This window comes from Eretmochelys imbricata, chromosome 25 (genome assembly GCF_965152235.1).
Source record: "Eretmochelys imbricata isolate rEreImb1 chromosome 25, rEreImb1.hap1, whole genome shotgun sequence".
Taxonomy (NCBI): domain Eukaryota; kingdom Metazoa; phylum Chordata; order Testudines; family Cheloniidae; genus Eretmochelys; species Eretmochelys imbricata.
The window spans coordinates 15,771,556-15,791,321 of record NC_135596.1 but is presented as its reverse complement, the minus strand read 5'-3'; the positions used below and the strand labels follow the sequence as shown (position 1 = coordinate 15,791,321).

The 19,766-nt window shown below is 55.9% G+C and overlaps 1 protein-coding gene across 1 annotated transcript; it reads right to left on the bottom strand.

Moving 5' to 3' along the window:
* Positions 1-898: 898 nt before the first annotated feature.
* On the bottom strand, positions 899-17,873 carry CRLF1 (cytokine receptor like factor 1). Its single transcript, XM_077805369.1, has 8 exons — positions 17,819-17,873; positions 9,328-9,606; positions 7,765-7,894; positions 6,500-6,669; positions 4,273-4,430; positions 3,774-3,942; positions 1,835-2,013; positions 899-922 (listed from the first exon to the last, which is right to left on the bottom strand). Exons 1-8 carry the CDS (start codon positions 17,871-17,873, stop codon positions 899-901), a joined length of 1,164 nt encoding a protein of 387 aa, XP_077661495.1.
* Between the last annotated feature and the right edge of the window lie 1,893 nt (positions 17,874-19,766).

Sequence of the window (19,766 nt, the reverse complement as noted above, 5' to 3'; positions counted from 1 at the left end):
CTCAGGCCAGATCTTTTTTCTTCCTGGTTTTCTTTCCTTTATTAAATAAAACCAAGGGTGCACCCCTCCCCCCCTCGCCCCACAGACCGAGCTAGGGGTTGGCTAAAGCCACGCGACACTGCGTGTGCAATGAGCGAGTCCATGTGGGCGCTGGAGGTGATGTCCATGTGGAGTCCAATGCTCGGAGAACCCCGGCCGTGGCTCTGCGCTCTGGTGTTTAATGTGGAGCCAGAAAATGAAACAGTTTCCCTGACACCTCGGGGGGGGGGCGGGGGGGAGGGCAGGGCAGGGCTGGCCTGGACTTCGGGCCCCCAGGGGGCCCAGCGGGGGAGGTGGCAGTCATTTTCATGGATTCTTACGGAGGCTGAGGCCCTTTGGTGAAGTGTGGGCAGTGTAAAGGGGCCGTGCACAGGGCCTGCGTGTGCAGCATCCTGCCTGTCGTTTGCGCTGTGCCCAGTGGGGGATTCCCGCCCCCCGCTTCTTAATTCGGCCTCAGGGGCAACCTGCAGCAGAGTCCAGGCTCCACCAGCTGACAGCAGCCTGATCCCCTTCGGGGGTGTGTATTGACGGCTCCCCCTCAGTGCTGGGAGGGACCCTCCGCACCAGGGGTATCTTGGCAATGCTGGGAGCCCCACCCAGCGGTGACAGGGAGGCTGCACCAGGGGCCCCTGCCAGGGAGCAGGGCTGGATGCTGGGAGGGGAGAGCCTGGGGAAGCCGGTCAAAGTCCAAGTCTTTCTTACTGTCCCTGATGGAGAAGAATGATTTTGGGGGGTGGGGGGAGTCCACACCCTTCCCCCCAATCCTGAGGGCTGGGTGAGGTCCAGCCGCATGCGGGTGCCATGCAGCTCCAGCCCAGTGCTCCCTCTGCTCTCCTGCCACTGCCGAGCGCGGCGGGGGCTACAGCTTATCGCCGGGTAGCACCTAGAACGAGAGCACAGCCCAGCTTCCAGAGGCAGGAACCGCGAAGCCAAATGTCCGCCACGCCCTCCCAGCCAGCCGCAGAGCAAACCTCCCACGTCCCAGCCTGTCTGTGGCCCATCAGCCTGTTCGCCCTCCAGCAACTGTAAAGCATGCAGGGCACGTCTGCTTCCTCCTATAACCGCTGGGGCTGGGGCCGGCTCCCACACGGGGCACCGCGGGCTCAAGACCCGGCGGGAATGTCTCTGGGAGGCCAGTGGGGCGGGGGGGACAGAGCCAGCCCCAGGACCCAGATTCCCCAGGTGCTGCAGCTGAGCTTGGCTGGCCGGGCAGGACGTCCAGGCAGCAGCTTTGCCTCTCCAGAGCGGGGCAGGGCAGCCAGAGCCTGCGTGTGCTGCTTTCCCCTCGGGGGGGCAGAGGTGGAGGGGATGCTAAGGAGCCTCATGGCCAGGGGCAAGGAATGCAGCCTCCGGTGGATGAGGGCCCTCTGCCAGGCCGGGCACTGGCTGGCACGTACAAGGCTGCCCTGTGCCAGGAGCCGGGGACCCTGTATAAATCCAGAGGGCAGCCCCTGTGCTATGGGAAAGTGCAGAGGCCTGACCACCTCCGAGTGCTGGCTCCCAGGTGCCCCAGCCTTGGCCCCCATCTCCAGATCACCAGGGCTGGTGAAACCTTGCCTCAGGGCGGGCGCTGCAGCAGGCAAGATGCCCCTTCAGGGCCATGGAGAGCAACTCCCAGGGGGGCAGTGGGGGAATCTGATGGTGAATCTGATGGAGGCCGCTTTGTGTATCTGGAGACGCTGCTCCTCCTCGCAGGGAGAGGTGACGTGGGTGGGGGGCACCTGACGCCCGAACTCCTTGCCCGCCTCCCTCTCGGCACAGAGATGTAAGGAATCGGAGAAGGGTCCTTACCTACCTGGTTCCGTGTTTTGTGGGATTTCTGCAGCCAGACACGCCACTGGTCGTAGAGCTTGATGCTGAGGTTGGAGCAGCCGTAGGCGTGTTTCTTCACCCAGCCGAAGAACTGTTTGAGCTCCCGCCGCAGTGTGGTGTTCTGCTCGCCGCTCTTGGGGTCGCACACGCCCGGGACCCGATCTGGGCCAGGGAGAGCAGAGGGGGTCAACACAGTGCTGCTGGGGCTGGGGATACCGGGGGGAGGATGCCCAGGAACAGCAGCACCTCTGTGGCCCTGGACGAGTTCGTCTTTGGCCACGTTCTGGGTCTCATGAGCAACACGGGAATTGTGGCCTGGGGCCCAGCTCTGGCCGTGCCAGCAGCAGAAGACAGGGCGGGAGCCCTGCTGTTCTGGAACTGACGAGAGGGGGCCATTTCTCCCCGGTGCATGTTCCCTAGTGGTTGGCTCACCTGCAGAAGCAGGAGGGCTCCTACCCCTGCTCCCTGGGGCTGGGGCTGGGGCTGTGAAGGCGATTTTCAAAGCTGTCTAGACAGGACCCTCCTATGAGTTTTAATGCCTCCAAATGTGACCTAAAATCTTCTGTCTGCCTAAGAATCCCGCTCCCTCCGGCGGCTTTTCTTGGCTGGGAGCAGCTGTGGGGGTCCCGTGCTCCCCCTCTTGTGCAGTCAAGGTGCTGAGCCTGCGGGTCCCCCAGCGAGGGCCAGGGTGGGGCAGAGCTGTTCCAAAACTAGGGCAAATCCCCCAGTGGTCCCGTGTTACAAATGCCCAGGGAAGGCGTGACATCAAAGTCACATAATAAATAAAGGCAGGAGAGCCCTGCTGAGCGGCGGGGCCATGCTGGCGCAGTGCGAGGGGTGAAAACGAGGTTCGTTCTCTCCCTGCTGGGAAATCAGAGCTCCGAATTGGCTCCTTTGCAAGAAATCCAGGTGCCGGGCACAGAGCGGGGCCAAGGGGGGAACAACCTCTCCGCACGTCCCTTGCGCTCCGGAAAGTGGGGAAGCAGAGGCTGGGCTGCTGGGGCCTCGGCAGCCTGCCCCGCCCCTCCACCCCCTCCCTTTCCAACCCCACCACCCCCAAAAAACAATGCGAATCGCAGCCAATTTGCATATGGCGCGGGAGGAATGGCTGCCCCAGCAGGACTGAATGCTAATCTAATTATTGCCAGAGCCAAGGGGGGTGGGGAGGGGTGACCCTGAACTCCAGCAGCTGGCGGGGTGCCAAGACCCCCGGCACGCCAAGGAAAGTTACATCTCCGGGAGGAATAGGGGAGTCGGCGCTCCGAGCCATCTGGGGGGAGGCGCTGGGCTGGATTTCCGGCCTTGGTCTCTCGCTCCCCACCCTTGGCTGAGGGAAGTGTGGGGTGGGAGCATTGCAGAGGCTGTTGGCCTGCTGGGGAGCCTGGAGGGACCCCTCCAAGGCAAAAAAACTGGGGGGCTGTGACGAGCGAGAGCCTCAGCTGGAGAAGGTGGAGTTGCAGTGCTGGCTTTTCCATAGCAGCTGCCCCAGCTGTCAGAGCCCCCAGGCACCATCTGGGGGGAGTGGCTCCGCCTCACCCCAGGCCAGGCAGCACCTCTTGGGCAGGGCATCGATGGTTCCTGCCATCCCGCAGCATAGTGCCTGGCTGCAGGGAAGTGCCCAGCACCACAATCCCGAGGTACCCGATGGCCGAGAGCATTCACCTGGCTCCCTCCCGCCAGCTGGGAGCCCATGGGCCAAGTACCCGCTGCCAGCCCGAGGCCCCTCGCTGCAGCCTCTCCGCCTGGGCTCTGCTCTCCAGTGGCCCATGCAGATCGGCTGGGTCCCTGGCAGGTGCTCCGGGGCATGGCATTGCCCCAGCCTCCTCCCCTGTGGCCTGCAGGCCGTGCTAGCACGGAGGACTCAGAGGGGCCCCTTCTCCCCTCCCCTGCCACGGTTATTGCCGCGGGGCCACGCTGCTCACCGCTGCGAGGAGTTGAGGCCGCTGTGGGGTTGCTCCAGTCACTCCAGATCCCAGCCTTTTTGGAACCGTAGATGCCAAAGGGATTACACCGGACTTGGACGAAGTACACGGTGCCGGGCCGCAGCCCTGCCAGCCGGCAGGACGTCTGGTTCCCCACGTCGTCCACGACCTGCCGGGAGAGGAGGAGGGCGGGTTCCAGGCACGGTCCAGCCTGTAGCAGAGCTGGCAGCTGCGCCCTGGAATTCGCCTTCCCTCGATACCCCGAGATCCACACGGAGCTCATTCTCCGGGGAGGAAGAATGCCCAGAGCACCCCATGGCCTTTGTGGAACCCCCGGCCCTGCGCTGAGCGAGGGACAGGCCAGGCCCAGGCCGGACTTTGAGCACCAGGACCAGGCCAGTCCCTCTCTAAGCAGGCGTGCATGGTTCCAGTCTCCTGGCCACCTGGGTGAGGCGCTGTCCCCTGGAGTCCTGGTACGTGCGGGCTCCCTCACGCTCACCTTCCACTCCGAACTGTCCTCCACCCTGTACTGGATCTGATACTTGGCTTGAAACAGAAAATCCTTCAGCGCAGGCGGGGAGCTCCAGCGAACGCTCAGCTGGTCCTCCAGGTCCCCGACTCGGCTCACGGTGACGTCTGCCGGTGGGTCGGTGGTGACTGCCAGGGGGAGAAGACGTGTTAAGGGGACCAAGTACAGGCAATGCCAGGGAGAGGGCTGCTGGCGTGACCTAAATGAATAGCCCCACCCCGGAGTGCTGCTTTTAGGGGGCCCAAGACGCCACAGAGAGATAGACAGTGCTTGTGCGGGGAGACAGGGAGTCACTAGCAATAGGGCCTGGCCAGACGGCAGCTGTGCCCAGTCCCAGCTCCTGTTTTTACAAGGCCTGGGAAGGGATTTGGTTGCTCCTCCAGGGGAGGCTTTCAGGCAGGAATCTGCTCCTGTGTCCAGTTACTTTCATGCCCGGGCCGAGTAAGGTGTAAAGCGTAAAAGCACCTTGCATGCAGGCAGCTCTCCCGTTCTCGTGGCTTCTAGAGCACAGTGCCGGGAGCACTTGGGAGCAGGATCCTCATGTGGCTGTGGGGCTCACTGGTGCGTCTCCGGCCAGGGAAGTAAGCTGCTAATGCTCCAGCCCAGGGGGAGGGCTCAGGGGGTGGGGTGGGGTGTGGGTGTGACGAACACCCAAGCCACTGGGGGGCCTCTCTGACCCTCCTAGGGCTGGGGGGCAGGACCAAGCACCCACAGTGTTTTGCTGCTCTAGACCAGCCAGGTGCACAAGCGGAAGGGAGGAGAGTTGGGACTTGCAGGGAGCTCTGAATGAAACCTTTCTTTTAGCCTCTTTCCCCGTTTGCTGCGAGGGCAATCAGTGGGCATTTGCTGCCCTTCCTGTTGCCTGGGACATTCGCTCGCCTTGCTGTTGTTGCTGGTTCGTGTGCAATGGGGGGGTGGGCACATGTGCATTGTGGGGCACCCCCTCCCCATACTGGGCCATAGCAACTGCCCATTCCTGGTCTGCGAGGGGGATGTGACATCTGCCTCCTGGGGGGCCCCATGGATCAGCACATCGTGCTGGGTTACTCTGCCTCCCTAGTATACGACACAAGAGGAAACGGGCATTTCTTCCTCCGGCCATGAGCCAGGGATGTTTTGTGTTCTCCGCGATGCAGGCTGGACATCTGGTCTCAGGTCATGTGGCAGCCCTGCCCCCCTTGCCTTGGCCTGGCAGCAGGCCCCAGGATGGGGGTGGAGCCCATTTCCTGGCCATGTGCCTTGTGGGGCAGAAAGGGTTAAGGAGCAGCAGATGCCTCCAGGAAAACTTGGAGAAACATCCTAATTAGATTAGAAGCAATTCTGCTCACATATCGTCCATTTCCTGTTGCCCTTCTCCGTCCTTCTCTATTACCAGGGAGGATGCCATGAACCCAGGATCCTGGTCCCCCTTGGAGCTCCGCTACGCCTCCCCCAACAGCTGAGGTCATGATCCCCTGTGTGTGACATCACAGTCATCGCCGCAGCAACTGGCTGTGACATCACAGTTGGGAGGGCTGTGGCTCCAGGTGGGGAAGGAGCAGGGCAGGGACTATCCTGTTTGCAGGCAGTGCAGGAGGAGGGCAGGGGAATGCAGAGACTGTAGGTCTCAAGGAAGGATCAGGTCTCGCTGCAATGGGCTGTAACATTCTCCATGAGGTGTCAGCAGCTCTTTAGAGCGTGAGAAGCCCCCCAACTCCCCTCTGCACTGCTCCAAGCAGCCAGGGCTCGGATTACCAGAGCCGCTCGGCTCCAGAGGAAGGAGGTTAGCTGGGAGCAGAGGTGCACTGGTAATTAGGGACGGGCTGCCCTATGCCTTCCCATCAGACTTTGAAATCCTTCGGCTCCCCTCTCCTCCCCTGTGCATTACTGCTTCCCACGGCAGTCAGGCCCACAATGGTGCACCCAGCCTCACGGGGAGCTGGCAGGAATGGGAGGTTTCCATGGAAGACCCTTGTGCTGGGATTCCACCCTGGAGCACCCAATGGGGTGGCTAAACCCCTCCTAGGCTGGGGAGGGGGTGGAGACCATGGGCTGTTTCTGAAGGATTTAAATCCCCCCTCTCAAAAATAAAAATCTAGTCTAAAAAAAACCCCCTTTAAAAACCGCCAATAATGGGAAGGAAGGAAAGAGAGAGAGGCGGGAACCATGCGAGCAGTGACCCCGTGCAGGGAGGGGGCGGCACAAGCCAATGTCTCACCCACGTCCAGAATGTCGAGCATGACGACTTCAGAGACAGCCACTCCGAGCCGATTGGAGGCCTCCACCCAGATCTCGTAGGGCGTGAAAAGAGCCAGGTCTTTGGGGATGTGGCAGGAATACTGCCCTGCGGTGCGATACTCCTGGCACGTGTTATCCCGGCCGTACCACCTGCAAACAAGAGGCACCAGCCCACCCGTCAGGTCGAGTTCTCTGCTGGTGAATTGGCTCTGGAGTCAATTCAGTCAGTTTGCACCAGCAGAAAATTTGGCCCTTGGTTTCCATCCAACCTTCCATGGACAGCTGAAACTGCTTCCGGAACTCTGCGGATGCACATTGGTTCTAGTGCATTAAGCCGGGATGTGTCTGGTTTCCTCACTGGCAGCTTTTGATGTCACTGAGCTCTTTCGGTATTAATCCGTTGAGCACTAGGCATGGACAGCATTGCCAAGTCGACAGCCTCCATATTAACACAGGAGTTAACTGCTCCTAACAGGAACTGTGATTCATTCATCTGCTGTTTAATATTTGCAGCGTCTCTTTGCAAGGTGTTAGATTCCCAGCCCCAAACACCAACTTATGCTATTTATCCAGAAAGCAAAGACTCTTTGTGCTTCTATGTGCCTTAAACCCAAGGATCTCAAAGCACTTCCCACATGCTAATGAATAATGCGCACAATCCCCCAGGAACTAGGTCAGTGCCATTTGCCCCATTGTATAGATGGGAAAACCAAAGCACGGAGAGATTGCCCAAGGACAGGTACAGAGTCAGTGGCTTAGCTGGGAATAGAACCCAGGAGTTCTGGCTCCCAACCCCCTGCCCTAATCCCTGCTTCCCTCCCACAGCTGGGAATAGAACCCAGGAGTCCAGGCACACACTACTATGCGTGTTAGCCACACACTCCTCTTAACCTCCCTGAGAGCATGTGTAGAAGAAGCAGTGGCAGGACAGGACATGCTTCACCTGGGCTGCACCCTGCCTGGGTCTCCCTGCTCATACAGTCCTTGGCCTCTTTCAGGCTGCCAGCAAGGAGAAGCCTGTTAGGAATCAGACTGAGCCCCACCAAACTCATTGCACATGCTGGCCAATGGCGCTGATTGGATGGCAAGAGCTTGAAGCCTGTCTTTCCCCTACGGGGTGGGCAGGTTGGAACTTGGAGGAGTTGCATACTGGTTCCCCTCTTTGTAGGTCTTTTGCTGCAACACTTGCCTCCCAAAATATAACAGGAATTTATCTCCCTTCCCCCTGCCCCATCTTGCCCATACCTGAGTTTGTATTTGAGGGTGTAGTTGGTGTGGAGGTAGGTCTCGCCTTCTGTGCCAGGGGCCCATTTACAGGTGAGGTCTTTCATGTTTTTGGACCAGCAGGTTATGTTGACTGGTTTTTCTGGTGGCACTAAAAGGGAAAAGAACCCTTGACATGAAACCCGTTCTGCAAAGAAACCGCCAAAGCTCCCCCAGCTCAAAGCAGCACAGAGACTTACAAGGGCTGAGCCAGAGAACTCTGGTTTGTTTAACAAACTGTTTTAAGATCCCTGACTAAATGCATTTAGATGCTCAACTAAAATCAGCTCATTTGTCACTCACCTGCCAAGACCCAAGGTCAGGATTCTGTGATTCCCACGCAAGCGTGGATGACATCATCAACATCCAGAACACCCCAGGGAATACAGGAAAATGCCCTGAGCTGGGTGCCAACAAAACCACCCACTGTTGTAGGAGGAAGACAGGCTCCTGAACTCAGGTCTTGGCAGGTGCATGAAAGAGCAAATGATTTCCAGCTCTTTGTTTTAAATGTAAGTGCTTTTGTTGGGTTGGGGTGTTTTTTTTAAACATCCGTCCATTTATTCTATTGCTGAGCTGGGATCTGAAACAGTTTTCTTTTGGGAACAAACCAAAAAAAAAACCCAAAAAACCCCGATGTTCTGTTCCTAGTTAAGCCTCTGTATTCTGAGAAACTCCTAGAAGTGTCCTTAAAATAGCCTAAGATAAAATCTTATGATCATTGATTTGGACAACTGTAATTTTACCAGTGATTGCCAAACAGTCTTTCTGTTGTTGTGTTCTCACATGCAGAGGCTAAAGCCAGCTCTGATAACTCCCAGGCTCAGAGCTCCATTAATTAATGCTGGGAAATGAGCAGTTAGTGCAAATTATTGCAAGGACGTTACAGGTGCAAATGATTAGTGTACAAATTACTGTTAATATTGCAGGGCTTCTCTGACTCGTGTTCTTGGTAACCAATGACACTGTTTTAAATTACTCCGTTTGTTCTAATGAAATACTCAGCCCCTAATGAAACAGGTGGACACATGACAAAACGTGGCTTCTCATCTGGAAGAGAAGCAAAATCTCTCTGAACATCTTGTCGTTGGTAGAAACCGGTGGAACTTTTCTGACAAGAGCTGGAGCATTTAGCCTAGTGTTTGGGCCAAATTCCCTCCAGTGGTTCTGTCCCCCTCTAAATACCCTTGGCAGTTTTGATTAGAGATGTTATTCTTAATTTCCCCTCCTAAAAGCTATTGAGCAATGCTGCCCAGTATGTTCCACCCCAGAAACAGCTGCATGTCAGTGGGTGGGCAGTGACTGCTGTATCCATACAGTCCTTAAACTGCTTTGGGACCCCTTGGGATGAGAGGAGCAATCTAAAGTTAAGGTTTATCAATGAACAAGGTAAATATCCCTGTGTAGCCAGATTCATCCCTGTGTAAGCTCCCAACTCAGCAGACTTGTACCGGGGATGAATTTGGGCTGGTTTGTTTTCCTGTCTGTGACTGGGGTGTTTGGGGCAAAACAACATCTCTCGACGCAGACGCACTGCGAACCTACATCCCACATAAAGACAGGAGCCAGCCAGGATGCTGCTGTCTCTGCTGTGACACACCAGGTTATCTCCTGACTGCTGCCTCGACCCGTTCAGGTTGGCTAGAGCCACGCTGAGGGTGGTGCCATTGAGGACCTTGTAGGACTCTGGGGGGAGCCGTCTGCCATTCAGAGTCCAGTACAGGTCCTCTGCTTTCAGGTGTAAGTCAGAGTTCACTGAGCAAGTGGCGGTGAGCGAAGAGCCAATCACCAGAGTTGGATCTTGGGGGGATATGACTGCAGGATCTGCAGCAAAAAAAGAAAAAAAAAAAGAAAAAAAATCAAGGAACAATCTCTTACGTGGCTCGACCTCTAGCTCTTCCCCCAAATAGACTGTGGTCTGCCTGCTGGGTAAAAATCCTCCCTTGCTCTTCTGATGAAAACCTAGGAGATGCCTGGGATTTATATAGGCAGGTTTGGCAGCTTTTTCCCACATGAACAGTGAGATGTAAATTGAATGTGGGTTTCTCTCCAAGAATAAGCTGATTGTGTCAGTGGAGAAGGTGTCTCTCGCTCACCGCTGCCTGGGCAGGGATTGTTTATGTGGTTTGCTTTGGCTTTGGTTGCTGATAGCCTAGGGGGCTGCCCATGGCTGGTGGGTGGGGCTCGTGGCAAAGGGGATTTCAAAAGCAACTGTGGAAACACTTTTTCTAAAAACACATTCACAGCCAGACCTCCCCTCACCAGAGGGGGAAGTATCACGGACCCAGAGCTGGTCTGATAAACCCAGTTCTGGAGGGCTCCAATTCAACAAGGCCCTGGAGAACTGCTTAACTTTAAGCATGTGTGTAAGGCCTGAGTTGGGAGCACAAGTCCCTGTTGTAGGCACCTATGTCCAGTTTCAGCCCACGGTGATGCACAGGACTCCTCCTGCTCTAACCACCAGGTGACAGAGTCTGTCTCACAGGACTACCCCTCCTCCTCCCCAAACCAGCAGGAGGCACTGGAGTCCAAAGCGGGTTCCTGGCTGAGAACTGGAGCAGAAGCAGGCGTCCCCCGGAGCTTGGGGACCCCTCTGGTTGGCATCTCCCATGGGAGAGCCTAGCCCACTGGCTTTTGTGAATCACAGTCTAAGGGGCTTCTCTTGCCCCATTCGCTGTGCAGGAGCCTAGGTGCCGAAACTCGCGGTGATTTTTCCCAAGCACTCAGGGTCAGGCAGCGCGAGGTTCTGCTGCCCAGCACCTGAGAGCTTTGCTGGGTCGAAGCTTAGACCTGCCAATCCATCCCCTACACTCAGGAGCACAGTGTGCACCCAGAGCATCACGCTCGTCTGCACACACCAGTTTGCACTCCTAAGCACCAGCTGCTGAAAGGGGGCGAGCTGTTACAATCGCATTCCTGCCCTGTGCCCCGGTTGACACAGAGCTCAGATGCCTCCATTTGACAGTGCAGCCCGAAGTGTCCATAGAGAGTCGCTGTGTTTTTCTCACTCCAGGCATCGGAGAGAGACACCGAGAACATTTTACGCCCTGACTCCGCACCACTCTTAAGGCCATGCTTTTATTAGAGGTACCACTAACTTGCCTGGAACCTCTCACGTGGTTAAGCATAAAGAAAAGGAGGACTTGTGGCACCTTAGAGACTAACCAATTTATCTGAGCATGAGCTTTCGTGATCTACAGCTCACTTCATCAGATGCAGCTCACGAAAGCTTATGCTCAAATAAATTGGTTCGTCTCTAAGGTGCCACAAGTCCTCCTGTTCTTTTTGCGAATACAGACTAACACGGCTGCTACTCTGAAACCTGTGGTTAAGCATGTATATTAAAGGGTTTGCTGAGGGCTTAGTTTATTTGTTTGTTTATATTCCACCCTCTGTGCCACAGGGCCACCCTGCCAAGCTCTTGGAGATTTACACAACATTTCTAGCCATCAAAATATGGAAAACGCCACCGATCTCCATCTAATGGAGACTAACACGCTTAATGTTCCAGCACCACTTTGGTTGCCCTGGAGATATTATAATCAACCGCTGCTGAGCAGATGCCACTTCAGAGCTTTGTCAGCCAGGCAACTGCTTCTCCAAAAGGCTAATTTTCTGCTCCTGGCTGAGATCTTCCCCCTGTGGCCCTCTGCCCAGGGGCGAATTGCACCTCAGTGAGCTAGACAGTGCATTTATTTGGGATTAATTCTCAGAGCCCCTGGCAGCACCCTAAAAGCTCCCAAAGCCCCTCCCCACAGCTGGCAGGCAAAACCGAACCCTGCCAGCCTGCAGCCTCCCTGCCCGCAGCACTGATGACAAAAGAACACACTGAGCCTTAAGCCCCAGCCTCGTACAGGTGCTGGGCAAGGAGCTGAGTCCACAGTGCAATCCCTGAAGTCAACAGAGTTGGGCCCTGGTATTCCTGTGGCAAACTGGGGTCCCCATTTTATTGCTATTTACTTATATTGTGCTAGTGCCTAGAGCCCCCCAGACAAGTCTCAGGGCCTCGTTATGCCTGGCATGTGTTTGGCACTGCCCACAAACAGGGCTGCCTAGCCAGGGGATACCTTGACATCACTTATCAAGGGGGTGGTGTTTTCTCTTGGGCCAGCTTGGTCAGCATGGTCCTAGGCTAGCCCCGTAGAATGGCCTCAGCATAACTAGATGCCTGAATGAGATGAGGAACCAAAGCCCAGAGGGGACCTTTGCCTCGTGTCTCTAGCGTGCAGAGCTGCCACTGGGGAGTGTGCAGTATGGGAGCTGCACAAAGCTTTACATTCCCCTTTGCTAAAAACAAACAAAGGCCCGTCCAGCTGCTGTATGGTCTGAGAGCCCCTGGAATGAGGTGAACGAGCCCCTGATGGTGTGGCTGATGAATCTCTGCAGTTCAGAACATCCAGCCCGATGTGTAGGACAGAACGCGCCTCGGCCTCCGAAAGGGCCTCTGAAAACATAATCATGCTGCACACAAGCATTTCCATCCACCAGCGTTTCCTCCATCAGGCAAACCCTGAGCAGCTCTCAGTGAGAAAGCTGAAGCCCTGAGGATAAAAGGGGCCAATGCTCTGGACCCTAATTCTAGCAAATCTTAATCTAAACACCACTGGAAACACGTACGAATGTCATAAAACAGACACATTTCCCGTCCTCCACGCAAAGCCTTAGAGAGGGAGTGTCTGCAGGGGCCAATTGTTTAAGCAGTGTTTTTTCAAGACAGACCCAGAAATGAACATGTGTTTTAAAAGGGAAAAGTGTGAAGTTTTCAGATTGGAGAAGAATGGGCCAGAGAGACACAGTCAATGTGTGGAATGTACAACTCAGAACTAAAATACCTGCTAGAAGTTTTATTACTTTCCTATTTTTTTTTAAAAGAACGCTGATCAGGTGCTAAGTAATACTATAAAGTAAAACCACACGTCCAAGGTGTCAGGAGCATTTACTCTTTTCTTTTGAAGGGCTGGATTTCATTTTATTTTTATATTGGAAGTTTAAATGCCTGGGAAAGGGGGAAAAAGTCTCAGAGAAAAGCCTCTGAGATCACACAGCAAGAGTGTGCTTTAACTGGGAATTGTAAAGATTTAAAAAAATAATTATCTGCAAGATCCCCAAAGGGGAAAACAAAGGAGAATTTGTATGGTTTCAAATTGTGTAAAAAATACAGTTAACATTCCCGCAGATCCTGGGAAATGTGGCGCACAGATCCCCTTGTTGCTGGGCCAAAGTGACGTGACAGACCTCAGAAATCCCAACCAAAAGAACCATTTCGGACAAATCCTTTGTTCCTTCACAATCTTCCCCTACCGTTTTTTTCCCCTTTCTCATTTTGAGGCTGCATTTCTCATGCTCCATCCCCCAGCTCAAAAGTGAATCTTTTAAAATATTTTATCAAAATCAATAAAGTCAAATGTGTGGATAGGGGGAATTAGCCATTTTAAAAGTGCTTTGGATTTATTTTTGAGTTCTGGTCACTCGGAGGGGTTCATTTCTGCATGTCACAGTTAGCATGGGCTTCGTCTTCATGCAGGGTGGGTGCCTTGGACAGGATTGAAAAAAACTGGCTCCCAAACGTATAAAGTTATAAGTGACTGAAAATGACACACTGGCCCCTGACCTAGGGGGCTGCTATTTCCATTATTCAAAGCAACCCTAAGCATAGCCACTCATGCAGGCTGAGTTCATAAAATAGCAGAGCAGAGCAGTCTACCTTTGCCAAGGAGAAAGGACAAGCTTGTGGGTAAAGCTCTGGCTAGGGCCTAGAGCGACATGGGTTCCAGTCCCACCTCTCTTATGAGACTTCCTGGGCACGTCACCCTCTCTGTGCACCTCAGCATCTCACCAGCCCCTGAGACTGTGATATCAACACACACCCCACAGGAGGGATTTGGGGCTCCTGTTCTGTGGTCTATACCTTGGGAGGTTCCCCAGAGTGTTCTTGACACGTGTCTCACAGCCCAGGAGACCCATAGGAAAGTGTGAGTCCCTGGGTGGACATCTTGCCAAGTCTGCTGGGGCAACAGAAATGCCATACACAGGACGGTGCCTGGCTTGCTGTGTTCTCTTTGGAATCTCTCTGGCCACTTCCATTCTCACCCTCTTCTGGGACGTTTTGTGGTGACTCTAGCTGTGATGGGGGAACGTGTCACCAGCCTAGAGGTACCGTCCCCCTCCCCCACCAACCTGATAGCAAAAAGGGGGTAAAATACTTTTGACCATAGACTCTGGAGATTTAGGAAAAGGGCACGCTCCCCCCTGCCCAACGGCAGCTCCAGACAAGCCACTGAAATGCACGTTCCCTGCTCTCCCCCAGCCCTGTGCATTTAGCAGACCCTGCTGCGTCTCTGGCTGTCCCTTTGGGTCACCTGTCCGTGCATAGGAGTACTCCAGCCAGCGTCAAAGGGCTGAATCCACTGAACTCCAGTGAAATCAGGCGAGTTACCCAAGGAGGCAGTTAGGGCCGGCAGGTCACATCTAGCCCAGTTCTCCCTAGGAGGGTACCTGAAAGCACAGACTCCAAGACAGTTCCGTATGGGAGGACTGCTCCCCAGCCTAACAGACAAGGTTTGTCCTCAAACTGAGCTTGAATTTCTTACCTTCACCCTAATCTGGCCACAAACCCCCTAAACAATCACCCCCTGCCAATGTAGGTGCCCATCGAACAGCTCCAGACTTGGACAGCAATGACTCCGCTCACCTGGGACCCTGCTGACCAGAGCAATGCCCGGGCCAGCTGGCATGTGGGACACCCCACTAACACAGCAAATGCCACCCACACAGTATTAACTCAGGAGTGCCCGGGGACTGCCTCAGGCTTGGGGCCTGGTCCTGTAAACCCTGCCCAGGCAAAACTTCCATTGACTTTCAGTGTAATGGGAGTGCAGAATGGGCCCCCGGCTGGAGAGAAGCTTGCCACACTCCTGAGACCCTCAGGTGGCTTTAACTCCAAATTCCTCCGTTTGGGTGAGTTTCCTTGGCAGGACCCCAGCTTAGCTGCTATTTCAGTCCCGAAGAATTAGCTTTTGCTGTTTAATGATTAACTGCTAACGGTTCTTGTGAATCAATCATTAAATAAGTCATTGCACGCTCCTCACTGCCTGTCAGGGAACAAGGCTCGGCGCTGCGGAGCCTGCCTGGGTCGTACTGGCCAGGTACAGCGCCAGGCTACCCAGCGGGAGGGAAGCCCCAAGTCCCAGCAGCCCACAGCAGCGGTGTCGCGGGCACCTGCTCTCACCACAGGGGCCTGGGAGCAGGACTGTCCTGGCTGAGGTTTCGGGCGTCCAGCTGCAGCCCTAGGTGTGGCTGGCGTGGTCTGTCCGGCCCGGGCCAGGCGGGGGGTGGCAACGCTTCCCAGACAAGAGCCGCAGCCCTCCTCGGCCGGGCGAGCCCGTGTGTTTGCGGCGAAGAGCGTATTGAGAAATTCCCATCATAAAAAGGAAGCACCAACTTCCTGCTCCAGGAGAAAGGGAATTCCTCCCCCCCCCGCCCCTTGCTTGGGAAACGAAAACAGAGCTCCAGGAACCGAAGGCTAATTTGTGTTAACAGCACTTCTGGGGCCTTAGGAAATACACTCCCTGCTCTGGGATGCACACACACACAGCTACACACCACAGGTAAACACACACACACATATACTCCCAGCGCCTATGGATACACACAGACACACACAGCTACACACCACAGGTAAACACACACACACATATACTCCCAGCGCCTATGGATACACACAGACACACACAGATAAGCACACACCCCGCACAGAGACACCCACAGAGACACTTACACACAGCCATCCACACACAGATGCAGACAGGCACACACACCACAAACACACACACACAAACCCACTCCCCCCTGCTCCTACACAGAGACACACGCCCCACAGATAAGCACACCCAGCCACACACACAGAGATTTGTTCTTGGTGAAATGATCATCCCAACGGAAGGAGGCAGAAACTTGCCCCCCACCCAAAGCCCAGACCCCTCTCCTGGAGGGAAATATCTGGGCCCTAGGAGCCACTGAAGGGCCTGCTCTGCTCCAGGGAGTGAACAGACCAGCCTCCACTGCCCAGACGGACCAGGAGTGGGACTGAGGGTTCCCTTCTATTGTTCTCCATGGGGGTAAGAGAGATTCTCCATTGTTCTCAATGGGGGAGGGGGGATTCTCCATTGTTCTCAGTGGGGGAGGGGGGATTCTCCATTGTCCTCAACGGGGGCTTCGCCCTTCAGGTCCCGAGCTGGGAGTCGAGCCCTGCGGCGGGTCTGGGCACACGTCCCCTTGCCCGGCTGCTTCCCGGATCGCTGGTCGCCGCGCCAGGCGGGTGCTCCCCCGGGACTGGGCTGGCAGCTCCCGCAGGGAACCGCTGGGGCTGGGCGTGGGTGGACCCGCGGGGGGGGACACAAATCGCGAAGGGGGTTAGGACGCTTCATTCCTGGGGAGCCGCCCGCACCTGGCCTCAGCCTGCGCCCCGCGGCGGCTCTGCAGAACGAGCACCCCAAGCCCAGCAGCGGGGGCTGGGCGGCAGGAGACGAAGCCCAGGGGAAGGGGGTTTTCTCAGCCCCCCCACCCCCGCGCCTGATCTCACCGCGGGATCTGTGCGGGCCCTGGCTGCCTTGTTGCGCTGGGGCTCAGAGCCCGCCCCGCGCAGGGAGACGGGCCAGGCTTGGCGCCCCGCGCCGCGGAGGATTTGGATTTGCAGCAATAAAGCCCTTTGTTATGGCCCCCCCGCCCGGCTCGCTGCTCAGCCCCCCACCTTTGCGCTTGGCGCGGAGCAAAGGGATCCCCCTCTCCAGGTGCGGTTCCGGAGGCTCTCCGCAGACAAGATCCCCCCTCTCTGCGCGCAGGCTGGGACCCCGCGGGAGCGAAATTCCCCTCTGCCTCGGGGGGCTTGGGGGCCGGGGCAGTGCGCTGGGAACCCTTTGTCATGTCAACGGCCCGAGCCCGGCACGTTCTCCTTGGACTCGCCCAGCCAGGCTCGCCCCGTGCCTGAGACGGGATGTGTGTGCGTGATCCGGGGAGCACAGATGGGCAGGGACCGGGGGGACGGGCCCCAGAGAGAACCTGGGCTGGGGTGGGGGAGTTATTATAGGGCCTGGGACCCCCGACCCCGCGCGCCTCGGAAATCCACAGAGAGAAAATGAATGGGATGGCAAAGGAGGAAAAATAAGGATTAACGAAAAAGAGTGGCAGGGGCCTTAGGAGACCCCAACGGGGAAGCGCCCCGCCCCAGCAAGGGGGCCGGGTGCAGGGAGGGAATGGGGGCGCATTTCGCCCTGGTTTGCTGCAGATGGTCCTCGGAGGAGCCGCGTTTTCAGCCCGCACCACCGATTTCTGCGCTCTCCTCTCGGCCGCTGCGCCAGGGGCGCACGGAGCTTCCCGGCGTCCACTCCCATTGTCGGTGCCTCTCTCCCCTGCACGGCATTTGGGGGGGCAGATCCGTGCACCCGCCATCCCGTGTGCGCGGGGCAAAGGGCTCGGGCAAACCCCGAAGCGTTTATCTGGGAATTAAAAAACTCCGGGCGCCTCAACTTTTGCTCAGAGCAAAATCTACCCCGTGCGCCCCACCCCACCCCTTGGCAATGGACTGGCCGTTTGCTCTACAACCTTGCTTGGCCCGGGCGGGCTCTGCCCCTCCCCTGCTATCTAAAACTATCCTTCCCTCGACCTTCTGCCTTGTCTCTGTCCCTAGCAAGGCACCTTTGCCTGGGCCGGGAGATCCCCTTTTACCAAGCGCGCTCTCCCACCTTGCAACTGCAAAGGTAATTTTCTTCAGGCTTTTAAAAATTCCCCTTTCGTGCCATATGTTGCTGGATTTTTCTATTTCCCTCATAACCCCCCAACCCCAACTCTCTCTCTCTCTCTCTCTCTCTCTCTCACACACACACACCCCTACCTTTGCTAGTTCCTAACCGGTTATTGATTTCTTGCTAGCATTGTCCCATCAGATACTGTCTATTACTGACTTGCAAAACATCCGTGCATCTGCTGCCCACCTTACCGAGAAAAGGCCCGGGAGAGAACGGAATGCGGCGTTACTTACATGTCAAGGATTCCACTCGAGAAAGACCAAGCCAAAGGAACAAAAAAGTGATCATATTTCAGCACTTTTGTGTGGGAGCCTGGGGGGTTGTTCTCCACCTCGAGGGGCAGAAATGGTTCCTTTCTCCCCGGCAGATGTTCCCAATGGGGAATGGGGTTCCCCTCAAATTTTTTCCCGGGTGTGTATTTCCCACACCCCAATTTTAAATTTCAAGAGATCTTGAGAAATGCCTGAAAGAGGAGCAGAGTGGAAGGGGGAGGTGGGGGGGGCAGAAACACCAACAAGTTTTGGAAAGTCCTAAGCAAGTCTGAACAACTGAAATTGACAAGCTTCTTAATATGTCTCTGGCCCCGCCTCACCCTGCCCGGTCCCGCCCCCATGGGGGGACAGAAATTTACAAACCCTAGTCAGAAGAGATCCTATAGTATTTCCCCTATAGCCCCCACCCGCTTGTCTCTGGGTTGCTGCAGAGCAAAAGAAAGGGATGTGGGAGAAAGCCCCCCCGACCCCCCCATCTCAATGACATTTCCTGAAATCGCGCTCCTCTTACTCAATCAGCGCCCTGCAAAGATCAGCTGTGACTCACGGCTGTAAATACCTACTCGGCCCTGGGCTGCTGCCCCGCGCAGTGCGGTTTCTTTGTGCGTTGTTTGTAACCTTTCCCCGCTGCCCGAGCCTGGGACCCGCGGGCGGGGGGGTTCAGAGCCGGCCTCCCGGAATAACGCCCCCAAAGTCCCTCGGCTGAGGGTTTCAGGGTGTCCCGCCCGCGCCCACCCACCCCCGAGGCTTGGAAGAGAGACACATTCCCTGCGCGATTAGGTGAGTAATAAATGAGCCCAGGAACTGGGATTACAGCCCCGGGCGCCTCGAGCGGGGCCCTCCCGCCGTGCCTGGGAGCCCTGGCCTGGCCTCACCCCCACCCCGGCCCCGGCCCCGGCCCCGGCCCCGCCTGACCGCCGCGGCTCTTCCTCCTCGTCCGCGGGCTTGTCTGGCCAAGAGTGACCCGCCATTTCTTGTCCCCGTCCCCCCCACGGTCCGTTTGCGCCTGTTGCTGCTGCCGGTCCCTTGTTAATAGGAGAAGCTGGGTGTTTCCCTGCAGCCACACAGGCACCCCCGCCCCGGGAAGGGCTCGGGGCCTGGTGTGCTTGGGGCTGTACAGGCAAGGGACAAAGGGCTTCTCTTCGCACAAGGGTCGCGCTGGTTTAACCGAGAAATCACTTACTTGCCGGGCACTCTTCGCAGCCGGGTGGGAATCGGTTTTCTTCCCCCGGCCAATTTTTCTTTATTTGTTGTGTGTTTCTGTCGTTCCCCCCTCCATTAAAATAAACGTGTTTTGAATTTTGGGGGGGATTATGGCAACTAAAAGAATTTCGGTTTTTCAGTGACCCCCCCCTTCAATAAAAACAGACATTTCCGCTGACACTTTCCATTTCACTGAATGGCAAGTTTTCCATCAAAGAAACACTGACTTCCACCTAACTCTGCCTTGTATCTGTCCAGCTGTGTGTGGACTGGGTCCAAAGAGCCAGTCCCTGCGCCCACAGCTCCAAGTCCGGGGTCACATGTAGAGCTGTAGTCGCTAGATGTGATAGAAAGCCAGCCAGCCAGAGGTCCTAGCCAATTAAGGATTGGACAAACCCGAGAATATGCTTCTTTCGGAAAGAAATTGGGCTTTTAATGATCTGTCTAGGACCTAGACACTGCTCCTGCTGAGTGCTTTACACAAATATAAATAAACATTGGTAATCTTGGCAAGGCTGTATTTTCTCACAGCAGAATTTCCTTTCTTGCTCCTCCCCAGCTACCTTCGTTCCCAACACATTGATTTAACAATCGTACCTTCCATTCACATCAAATGGGACCTAGCCATTTTGGTGTAAACAGTACTCTATGATGGCATGGGTTCATGTCATGAAAGAAGGTATCACAATGCATGTGCACAAGGATT